The sequence below is a fragment of the Sus scrofa genome, chromosome 2, assembly GCF_054392235.1.
Source record: "Sus scrofa isolate SSC_HxYL_T2T_F1_AM1 chromosome 2, Sscrofa_HxYL_maternal_Yorkshire_Landrace_v2.0, whole genome shotgun sequence".
Classification (NCBI taxonomy): Eukaryota; Metazoa; Chordata; class Mammalia; order Artiodactyla; family Suidae; genus Sus; species Sus scrofa.
The window spans coordinates 113,880,617-113,893,038 of NC_139384.1; the positions used below are offsets into that span (position 1 = coordinate 113,880,617).

General features: G+C 40.9%; 1 protein-coding gene across 51 annotated transcripts in view; it reads left to right on the plus strand.

The window, feature by feature from the left end:
• CAST (calpastatin) overlaps positions 1-12,422 on the plus strand; it is a 122,934-nt gene that overhangs the window by 59,980 nt on the left and 50,532 nt on the right. For 28 of the 51 annotated variants that reach the window (XM_021080930.2, XM_085009664.1, XM_021080941.2 and 25 more), the window contains 5 exon segments: positions 5,831-5,890; positions 8,932-8,997; positions 9,586-9,627; positions 11,053-11,109; positions 11,492-11,605. In XM_021080930.2, coding sequence (XP_020936589.1) covers positions 5,831-5,890; positions 8,932-8,997; positions 9,586-9,627; positions 11,053-11,109; positions 11,492-11,605 — 339 coding nt within the window. 51 annotated transcript variants of the gene reach the window in all.

The following is a 12,422-nucleotide window of genomic DNA, read 5'->3' on the forward strand; positions in this document are numbered from 1 at the left end:
TATAGGTAACTTCTCCTGGGGTGGGGGTGGGGTTCAGTATCTGCAAAACAGCTCAAAGGATATGGCTTAGGATATTATCTATGACCCTTGAGGATGAACAAATGATTCTTGATTTTGTTAATGGCTAAAATATTGTCATTTTGTCTTGCTTGATTGTTTTCCTTTCTTTCTGTATTTTTTCTTCTTTGATTAAATATACCCTTTGGAATGCATAAAGGCCTAGGAGGCTAAAGTTTTTCTACAAACAAGAGGCAGACAGAGGATGTGGGGGAGTCTGTTTTAGCAAGGCCCCATGGGGTCCTGCTTGGTTACGGTGGGGGTGGGAAAAAACAAGGTATGGAAACTATTAAAAGGCCTTGATATAATCCAGGTTTGGGAGATACCTGATTGGACCAGGAGTGTGGGTGGAAAAAGAAATTAAAAGGATGAAATGGTGATGGGGACCGGGTGCAGTGCTGCCCTTGATTCCAGGTAGTTTAGGGACAGGTGAGTTCCCTGCATTAGATCATTTGGCCCTCACAGCAGCTCCAGAGGCAGGTGGTATTACTCCCATTTTACAGATGAGGACGAAACTTCAGGAAGATAGTTAATGTGGATGAATAAGTGCTGCAGTAGGCATTTGAGCCCACAGCTGATTTTTCTCAGCTTCCTCCCTTTAAGGGGAAATAATGTCGGCTGGTAATAAAGTAGCCCTGCTGATAAGGTACAGAGACTTGTTCACTTAGTAAATGATGAAGACATGGGGAGAAATCAACTCTCCGAGGATGCAGCCATGTAAGAGAGGAGGCAGAGGGTTTGTGTCTGAATGTTAAAGATCACTGAGAAGAATGGAGCAAGTGGAAGAAGCTTCCAGAAGGAAACAGGTCAGAGGCTGGGGATTGAACCTGGAACCCCGTGTCACCACAGCCCTGGGGCAGAGGATGGTCTGTGATTCTAAATGAAACTGCAGATGAATTACCAGGTGGAAAAGGGCAGCACATGACGTGTGCTGGTGTCCTTAGTAACCCTCCCCAAACGACGGCAGAGGGTGTGTGTGAAGGTGACTGGTGCTGAGGGTAGGAGGCTGTGGGAATGCCAACGGGTGGGGAGAGAGGAAGCAGGGTCTAGGGGGAGGTGCAGCTGCTGACTCATTTACTGGCACACTGTGGGTGCACTTTATGAACCAAGCTGGGGGCCGGAGAAGATCAAGGTGAGGCTGGGTGACTGGAGGAGAGAGATGGGGGTTCCCCAGAACCAGCTGGCAGTGCCTAAAGAGAAGCTGATAGTCTTCTGGGAGCCCAGGCAAGTGAAAAGACTCTATAACGTAGTGGTAGAGGAAGACAGAGCCATGGGCATGACTTTTTCATCAGCCAGGTTTAATGGCGGCAGAAGGACAAGTAAGCCTTCTGGGACCCCGGCATCTTCTGAGGGAGCCCTTGCTCTCCCAGCCTGGACCTGTGGGTGAGCTCACAACCCTCTCCTCTCACATCCAGCATCGCATGATGTCTGGGATTGGTCCTAGTCTTGCTTCTCTTCTCCTGCAGCCTCACTAGGTGCCCTGCAGAATCAAAGGAAAGCCTTGGATAGAGACCTGTCCTAAGAATAGAGGTCAGCAGATTAGTGTATCCAACAGACAGTTCTTTTAAAGGGACCCCATGTGGTGGATTAATTAATGGCATTACCTGTCTTGTATATGGCACTCTGAGTGAGCGAGCGGGGATTGGTGAAGGTGGATGCCCACTGATGACTGATTTTGGAGTTACATGTTACAGTGCCAGGGCTGGGCGCTAGTGAGATGCACCTGAAAGGAAGGGTCTATAGGATTTGGATATTTGGGGAAGAGAAGCCTCCCAGCCAGTGGCACTTATGGGGTCCGGGGGAAACATAAAGGGAAAGATGAGTGGGGTGGGATGGGCTAGCTGCCTAGAGCAGATGTTCTACATTGGGAGATGGGGTGGGATTGGAGGCTAGGGATCTTTAAAAGCCAGAAAAGGGTTTTCTGTGTGATAAGGTGGGCAGCAAGTATCATCATCGTTGGTTCTACTTGAGAGAGAATTGTGTGCAGGAGTGACACATGGGAAGATGAGTGTGGCCAGGATGCGTGAGAGAGCTAGAAAGGTGTAGTCTGGGAGACATTTACAAAATATATGTGAAAAGGGAAAGCAGTTTCCATTTTTCAAGGGTCTTAAAACCCTCATATCTCTGATCATTTCCTACAGCTTCCAAAATTCTTACTGTAGCATGTAAACAAATATAAAGAGATTTTGTCGAATAATGCCAGAGCAGTATAGGATTAAATATTAATGCTTTTCTAGGCTGTGATTATTTTATCAATATTGGTTTGTCTTAAGGGGACTTGCCAACACAGTTTTATTATTTGAGGTGGGCCTGCAACTTACATAAAACCAAAACATTTGTTCTGTTGCATAAGATTTTCTTCATCCCTGTTAGAGCACTTACGTTGAAACTAAACATGCTTTATTTGTTTATCTCACTGGGCTGTGAACTCCTTCAAGACTATGATGGTGATTTAGGCGTTATGTACCCTCAGCCCCAGGATTATTTTCTTTTTTTCTCTTCGGCTTTTTAGGGCGGCACCTGCGGCATATGGAAGTTCCCAGGCTAGGTGTCAAATCGGAGCTATAGCTGTCAGCCTATACCACAGTCACAGCAGATGTGAGCCGAGTTTGCAATCCACACCACTGCTCACGGCAACGCCAGATCCTTAACCCACTGAGCGAGGCCAGGGATCAAACCTGCATCCTCATAGATACTAGTCAGGTTCATTAACTGCTGAGCCTTGAGGGGAACGCCTTCATTACTTTTTAAAGAGCAATAGTGGGTGAGTGGGTGGAAAATGATTATATTAAAGGACTTTTTCTCTGTTCTTTGTTACTCTGATTTATGCCTTCATTCAAGTTTATAAACGATTAGTGAGGCTGGCTGTTAAGGGATTTGCATGGGTCATTTAGTAGGGGAGAGGATTATGGACGCACGTTAGTCTGATATACAGTTCTAATCACATAGAAGGTTTGGTATTTGAGCGCCAATGGCACTTTAAAAACGACTCTCCCTTAATGTTGGGACCGTGAGTGGTGGATCCTACAGCAGAGAGTCGCTGGTTTAGATATCAGGTGGCCTAGGCCCTGCCCTGGCACTGACAGCTCAAAGGATCCTCTTGGCCTTTTGCCTGGGTGATGTCCCTGTATCCTTCCATCTCCACATTAACTGTCACTTCCTCCGTATCACTTGTCCCAACTCTCCCCTGAACTAGCTCCCGTTGCCTAGTCTGTGTTCTCCTGGGACCCTCTGCTTTTCTTCTATAGCACTTGCCACAAATAGCTTCTGAAGTGGTGGTTCTATTAATGTCATCCCTGACCAGCCTGTAACTTTCACAAGGGCAGGGATGTGTTTATAGGTTTGTCCACTGTGTTTCCATCAGCTCACACAGGACTTAACACATGCTGTGTTCTAGATAATTATTTGTGGAGCCAATGAACTGTGGTAAACTTTGACAGGTCACTTAATCTTTATGCAATACTGTTTTCCTCCTCTGTTTAAAACCCACATATTCAAGATTTTTCTCTAAGGTTCTTCATGCATGTATAGACTAACCTTCACAATTTTTAAATTATTAATTATTCACACCCATGATGAGGAATTCAAACAACATAGAAGATTTACATTGAAAGTGTATATAATCCCTCACTAGAGATAAAAAATAGTGAAAGTTCCTTGTCTTTACAAATAGAATAAAAATTAAACACATTACAGTTAGCCAGAGTTGAACCTGCCCATAACGAGGCAGTTCAATTTTGCTCATTTTCAGCCCTCATCAAGTGGTTTTTCTCTTTTAGTTTCAGAATGGTTAGTGCCTTAGTGATGAGATAAAACTTTCTTGGAGGAATCTCTGCCGAGAACAGGTGGGCCAAGGCCTTCAGCTAGGTTCCCATTATAACCTGCTCTGTGTTTATTTATAGGTGTTCCATGGAGATTTTACTGTTCTTGGTCAGCCTTTGAAAGCCTCCTTTCTAGGATTTAAGGATCACTTCCAGCTATTGCTTAATAAAGGAGTAAGGCAGATCGGAAAACCCAAGGCTATGTGATTAATGAATATTTAATAAATTGGGACGTTTAGAAAATGAATGTAAACCTGAAGATTTGCAGCTTAAAATGCAGTTTCGTGTGGAGTGTTTGATCTTGGGTGGTTTTAGATGGCCGAGTGAAATCATTGAAGCAGGGGGATGTAGCAAAATGGAACTTCTTGAGTTTGAATGGAAATTTGTACAACCAGTTCTAAGTGTGCAAGACAGAATTACATACATAGGATATGTTAATCTCCACAAATGAAAAAAAGTCTCGAGGAAAATGAACATTCACATATTTGTTTATTAACTTGATGGGGGTTACTCTGGTACATCTTCCAGTTCTTTACACTGAAGAGCATGGGAGAGACCATTCCATGCCTGCCACAGTGACTAGTGGGGTATGTGTGTATGTATGTGCGTTTTGGGGTGCAGGGGCCCAATTGCTGCCAATAGGTGCTCAGGAATAGTTAAGTTCACATGATTATGTTTGAAATATCAGTGTACTAAAGCTTTAAGGTTTATCTATGAATTGTGGCGTTTATGCATAAGCATCATAATGTTCTCCATTAATTGAGGTCAGTGGGGAAAGTGATTTTGTTCATGCGCCTTGGGTTATAGTGGGTTCATATACACAGCGACCTGAGTATAGTGTCGGGGGGAGGGGTAACTGGGGGACTAGCAAGGATGGGCTCCTCCACCCGCCCAGCGACTCAGCCTCCGAGGTGGCTCAGGGCCAGGCATCAGGCACAGGGCTCCAGGTGATGTTGGCAGGAAGCAGCTGTTTACTGACTTAAGAAGGTACCTCGTGCCAGGTGGAATCCCTGGGCTCTCAACCCTAACAACTCCAATGTTAAGGAGGTTTAAATGAGCCTGAGTTGGAATTCACGAGGATAGTAATTGTGAATTTAATAATAACCAGAGTGATGCAAGTTACATACTTGAGTACATGGTCCTCATTGCCATGCAAGGGTCCACATGCACACTCCCTGCTGGGCAGATTCTATTCTAAGGGCTGACTCCACAGCCCTAGGAAGGGTGTTTCTTGAATACTTCAGTTACCATTCATCACCGTTTGCCCTCCAGGGAAGAGCCTAGCTTATCCCCTTGCTAAAGCAGTACCCCTTCTGCAGCTCCATCTCCCACCTTCTCTTCTTCACATGATAGTTCTCATCCACCGAGTCTATTCCCCAGAGCTATGCCTACTCTTGTATCTTGTACGCTACCTTAGGAATAATGCACCTGTCATTTAATGAGCACCCACAATGTGCCAGGCATTTTACCCACATTATCTTACATGACCCTGCAAAATAGACATGGGAGGCCCCATTCTGTATACTTGGAAAACTCAGACTCAAAGTCACAGAGCTAGTAATGGGCAGAGATGTCCTTTTGAACAACATTCTGTAAATTTGTACTGTCTGAAAATAATACAAACGGTAATTATATTTACTGAGCACTTAATTACCAGGCAGTAACAAACTTAGTTGTTACCTACTGAAGAAAAATTGAGAAAGGGGAAACTGAAGATCAGGAAATGTAAGGAACTTGCTCAAGATTCTTTACTCAAGAGCACACCCCAAATCTAAACCCTTTCGATCTGGTGACAGGGTCATTTATCAGTTGGGCAGCATCACCTATGGAACTTTTATGGAAGTGGTATAACTAAGGAAAAGAGTTAAGAGCAAGTATGGTTAAAAGAAACTGAAGGACACCATAGGTAGTAGGTTAACTAAAATCAACCTTCCTATTTCTTTTCTTTCTAGGTATCGCCTTCCTCTGCTTCAACGAGCAAGTCTTCCAGTATGAATCCCACAGAAACCAAGGTATGAAGAGTCCTCAAGGGTCAACTTTGGTGAATGCCTTTAAGTTAATTGTATTGTAAAGCAAAACAAATGAAGGCTGATTGTTGACAGATGAGTTATGTGCCTTGGGAAACTTAGGCTGTGAAAAGAAACATGTTCTTCCTAATTTATGAGGGTCTTTGGAAACAGCTTTGTTTTCACTATTGATCTCACACATCATCTATACACTTTTTATTTTCATTTTTTAATTTTTTGTTTTTTGTCTTTTTAGGCCCGCACCTGTGGCATATGGAGGTTCCCAGGCTAGGGATCTAATCGGAATTGTTGCCTCCGGCCTACACCAGGGCCACAGCAATGCCAGATCCGAGCCACATCTGCGACCTACACCACAGCTCACGGCAACACCAGATCCTTAATCCACTGAGCGAGGCCAGCGATTGAATCACAACCTCCTGGTTCCTAGTTGGCTTCATTTCTGTTGCGCCACAACAGGAACTCCCCATCTGTACATTCTTACATCGTTTTTGAAAATCTGGAAAAGAGTAGTCAGCCAGATATTTTTTGGTTCTAGACTTGGGTTTTTGTTTTTTAATTGTAAGACTATTTATCTAAGTACATTTTCTCTGCATCTAGATAAGAATATAATTTCTTGATTTCTTACTAAAATGGTTTTATTATCCTGGCCATTTAAAACTACATCTGAGCATGAAAAAGGTTACGCTACATGAACATAAAAAGAAGTGACACTGATAGTGGTTATTTCAGATGCTTTCTGAAAAGTTTCAGTCCTTGAGGGTACCATCTTAGTGATAAACCTTTGTCGAACTCTTCGGATTTATTCTGATGATAATTTCTTGGAATTTCAGAAGAAAACCATAAAAAGATGTCCTCCAGTGGGATTGCCACATAGAGTAAGCCTAGTTCTAAAGAGTTATCTGAGCTGCTTAGACCCTCTCCCCAGTTACCATGTCTCACTCTGTTTATGGGAAGAGTGTAGGGATGGAGGATTAAAGAAGGGGACATTTTCAAGATGCTTTCACCTAGTTCTTAGGAGCTAATATTCTTCAGTGCCTTTCAGAGCTATCCCAGCTGCATTGTTATCCAATTGCCCTTATTTAAAATCACCAAGATTCTTTTGCTGTTTTTCCATATTACGTGGCTATCCCAAGTAGGATCCTATGCCATAATTTACTTCTGAACTGTTTTTAAAGGGAAGGGCATATATATATGGAAACACATTGTCCAACTCTAAGCTCTGATAAATGTCATTTAGCCCTTATTTTAATTTTAAAATTTATTTTTAAATTTAAATTATGTTTTTATTTAGTAGTTGACATTTATATTGATTGCTTAATTGTTTGTAAAATATACATTGTCCAATCCATAATCAATCTATTAGCTCTCACTAGTATTTATACCAAGCCTAATCATAAGAAAAATCTGATCTCAATCTTGAAATAATCTTGACTACAGTAGAAACATTTACCGCCCCCCCACAAATTCTTATTGAACTTAGACTCAGTGAAAATTAAAGAAATGTGATAAGAGCCAGAAATACAGGATTTCCTTTTTATTATTTTGGTTTGCCTTTGACACAGTGTCGATGCTTAGCCATCCCCACTGACTCTCAGTTTGAAGCCCAATCTTATTTCAAGTATTGCCTTGTTTTCCAGAGCAAGTGTCAGCAAAGTCTTCAGCCATGGCTAAGCATGAATCATAATTCTTGGCAGTCCTATAAAACTGGACGAAGGGAAGAGAGAGGGGAAAGTAGGAGAGAAGAGAGGGAGAGACAAAAATAAGATGCACATGATGAAGTGGCTGACTCAGGACCACTTTTGGCCTCAGTTCTCTTGCCTTGGTGGATTTTAATCGCACTGTTCTCATTAATCATGTTATCTTCATGTGCCTCTAATGTTTGCCTCATAACATTTATATTGGCCTCCTCTTGGAGATTTTTGTGAACTTACGAGCATGTTTCTCTGCATATTTTGGTTTTTTAGAGAAAAGTTGCTAATTCAAGCTAATGCCTATATCAAATCCTTGTCATGTTCTCCACCTTTAAAATGAAAGTCAGTCTAGCTCCGGAGGTAATATGTCTAGATCTTTGTGTGTGTTTTTGTCTTTTTAGAGCCTCATCTACGGCATATGGAGGTTCCCAGGCTAGGGGCTGAATCGGAGCTGTAGGTGCCAGCCTACATCACAGCCACAGCAACATAAGATCCAAGCCACGTCTGTGACCTACGCCACAGCTCACAGCAACTCCGGATCCTTAACCCACTGAGCAAGGCCAGGGATCGAACCCGTGTCCTTATGGATACCAGACAGATTTGCTTCCACTGAGCCATGACAGAACTCCAAATCTCCTCTATTTTTTATTCTATTATTGTAATAGACTTATGCCAAATACTCTCTTAATTTATCATGTCTCGTGCTTCAGTAATAGAGGTACATGTGTTCCTCACATAATGGACCCTTGTTATGCCAACACACTTACGGTTTTGTGAAGGAAACAAAGTTCATGGTCAAACAAATGTTTTTAGTTTTAAATTTTGGATCCTTTAAAATAGATTCTTGTTAATGAGTTTCTGTGCATGCTACTATGCTTTTTTTGAGTTTATACAAATGCACTTTATTAAATGATTAACAAGGAAATTAAGCCAGCTGGTATTATAGTGGTTTGAGTCTATCAATAGCTTCTAATCTGTAATTTGTCAATCAATATTTTGCCAATATATATAGGTGGAGGTATAGGTGGGAAAAAATATTGCTCAAGCAGCCTTTGCACAGAGAAAGAATGGGAAGGAAAGGGATCAAAGATTTTTATAAATGGAGATCTTACAGATTTTCAATCACAAAAATAAGAGTAAATCCACACTGCAATCTTTGAGATCTTAGAATTTAAGTACTCAGAAGTTCTTGGAGCTAAGATATATGTTATATATGTGTAGAGTAGATGGAATCAATGAGTAGAATGTGTCCTGGTGCACATTTTAGCCCTGTTTATATGTTACTTATATGTCAGATAAAATAAAATCACACTTGGGGCTGTGCTCTTATATTAGGCCATTCCAGTCAGCAAACAGCTGGAAGGACCGCATTCTCCCAACAAGAAAAGACACAAAAAACAGGTGATGTGGTGCCTTGTGCTGGGGGACATTTCTCTTTACTAATGGTCACTTCAGCTGCTTAGCATGTCCTAGTAATTGCAGTTCACAATCTTTTGTAACCCTCTGACCCATCACGGACTTTCTGGCAGGCTTAGTTACCCACCGTTCACATTCTGGTTTTGGCACTAAAAATAAATTTCACTGTTTCCTGGGTTTCAAGTCTGTCACCATACCATTGTTTTACACCATCATTTAAACCTCTGGTGAGTATTTCATTCATAAAGAGACCAATCATACTAGTGGCTATGAAGGAGGAAGGTTTTTATTTTAGTTTGCTTGTATTACCTATAATGTTCACAGTAATAAATCTTTACATATCTTTAATTCCCATAGAAGTTGCAAATTGCCATCTGAGTAGTAAGAACAGACTACTAATTAGTGTTTATCTAAAGAGTTATAATTCTAAGAAAAGTATAGTAATCTTAACTCATATATAAAGTTTACATTTATAAATACATAAAAATCATCTTTTTAGTTTCCATAGTTGAAAATTTATGGTAAGCTCTTTGAATTATGTCCATTCATCCTTTCTTTCTTTTCTGAATTTAGGCTGTAAAAACAGAACCTGAAAAGAAGTCACAATCAACTAAGGTAAATGATTTAAGTCAACTCATGAGTTATTTGGATTCTTTGCAATAGTAATGAATAACCAGTTTATCCCACTGGTGCAACTGAATGGTTAAAACATTTTTTTGTTGGGTAATTAAATTAATTTTGGATTACCCTTTTGAACATGTTTATATAGAGTGTATATAAAATAATTAAAACATTAAATCCATAATGTTAAAATGAATGTATAATATTTTATAAATGGAAACAGTATAATTCAGAAGGCATTTTGTTCAAATCTAGGTTTTTGTTATAGTCAAAGTAATTAAAGAAAATAAGCCACAGGAGCAAAGGACGAGGGATAAAGGATAATGAGTATCCAAGTTAATGATGAGACATCAAAAATAAAGGTGTCTATTGAACCCAGCGCCTAAATAACTTCAAGATGAGAGTTTCTCCTAAGAGGCCCTGGGTTTATCTTGGTAGTCTTGTTTCCATGGGTGGAACTAGTTATCTATTAATCAGGAGACAGCTCTAACTTTCCCCTGGGAATGGCTTTCTTTGCTTTCCTGACACATGGCTGTCTAGACTCTAAGCCAGTCGCAGTCCATGTGGAGATGGGTCCCAGGTTGTCTGCAGGCAGGGCAAATGTTTCTCTTCAGTAAGGTGCCATACATTATTTCTTCAAAGACATTTGAGCCATTACTCAGATAAGACCACACGGTTTCCTGTAAGAAAGCCCAAAAGATGATTTGGGCTGAAGTACTGTAAGTGCATGTAACAGTGGTGGTGGGAGGGCAGTGAAGGTGGAAGATGAGGCTTATATAATTGTGTGTAAGGCCTCTTGGTGGCCCCTGAGGATGGTAATTTACATAACCCCCTATAACAGAAGAATTCAGCAGCCAGGTGCAAGGTGTCTTTTTATTCAGTATTTAAATGTTCTTGGTTGCTCAGTCTCAAGAGAATGGGTTTCTGGTGATATGTGTGGTCTCTATTTACAATTCAGAAAAGACTGTATACATTATTTAATTGAGAAAATATGGTGTTCTTCATCTCCTATGAAAAGGGATTTTTTTGAAAATTAATTTTAATTTCTAAAGTAGGATCCACCATCAACAAACTCAGTGGTCAGAGTGATCATTTTACATCTCTGTAAAATTGCAAGGAGGGACTTGCAGTTAGCAAATGACCTGCTTGAATTGTCAAAAACAGCCAATAACTTAGAGATATATACCTATTTGAAAAATTATGCTAGATTAAATACTACGTTTTTTATTATTTTTTCAATAATCATCATTATCAGAGTATTGGTAGGATTGCTCTTGACCAGACAGCATCTGCTTCTCTACTGGACCTTTCCTGAGAGAGGCAGGATGATCTAATGGGGCTTTTGTTTTTGCGTCTGTTTGGAAATGTGAGAACTGTGGACATCAATGTAATTAAGATTTTATCTTTTGAAATTGACAGCCATCTGTGGTTCATGAGAAAAAAACCCAAGAAGTAAAGCCAAAGGAACACCCAGAGGTAAATGATCACCATTGGGTCTTGATAACATAAGGTGAAGCCTTTTTTTTTTCCTCCTGTGAAGGATAATATGCTGAACTCTAATCATTTAAGTCCTATGAAGGATGGCTGGGCTTTATTTTCCCACTAAAATAGCACCACCCTGTGGCATCATCAGGATTTGCAACGTGCTCATGTGATTCTTGTTCAATTTGGAAGGATTTGCATGGTTTCAAATTTTGCACTCAAAGTGAAATTTTGTCACATACATATCTTACTCATTTAAATTTACACAATTCAAAGCTACATAAAACACAATTTTGTGAATACTTTCTACTCCATAGATAAAAGTAGCAGTATTTGCCATGCTGTTAACATGTGGTGTTTGTGTGTGTGTTTTCAGCCAAAAAGCCTACCCACGCACTCAGCAGATGCAGGGAGCAAGCGTGCTCATAAAGAAAAAGCAGTTTCCAGATCTAATGAGCAGCCAACATCAGAGAAATCAACAAAACCAAAGGTAACTAAAGCAGATTGATAGAGAAAAAAACCCTAACATCACCTAGGGAAAAAGATAGAAGTCCTTGCTCTACACTGATATGTGTGGATGAATCCGCAGAGCTTGTGGAGTAATGATTTGGTGCTCTCATTTTGCTGGTGTCGCAGATAGCCTTGTGGAAACTTAGGGCTGAGAAAGGCCCGAGAAAGTCATCGGACGGGTCCGGGGATGTTCCATTGCACAATCCCCATTGCCGAGCAGCACCCAGTTGTGACATGAGGCAGTTGGCCCTGGTGTCACACATCCTGGCAGCTTGGGATTGAGGCTGCCTCCTGGACCTTCTTGTGGGCTATGGGAACTCAGATGCCTTGAATGATCTCTTTACCTGGAAGTCTTTGTGCTTTTAGAGTGTTACAGTAGGAGAGCTCAACTAACATGCCCAAAATCAGAAATAATTCTGTATTTTCAGAGCTAAAGGGCATCAACTATTAGAAGAATAAACAACTATGAGAACTTTTTCTTTTTTTTTTTCTTTGTTTCTTTCTTTTTTTTTTTTTTTTTTTTTTTTTTTTTTTTTTTTTTTGTCTTTTGTCTTTTTAGGGCCGTACCCAAGGCATATGGAGATTCCCAGGCTAGGGGTCAAATCAGAGCTGTAGCTGCTGGCCTGCACCACAGCCACGGCAACATGGGATCCAAGCAGTGTCTGTGACCTACACCACAGATCACGGCAACACCGGATCCTTAACCCACTGAGCAAGGCCAGGAATGGAACCTGCATCCTCATGGATGCCAGTCTGATTCGTTTGCGCTGAGCCACAAAGAGAACTCTGAGAAGAAC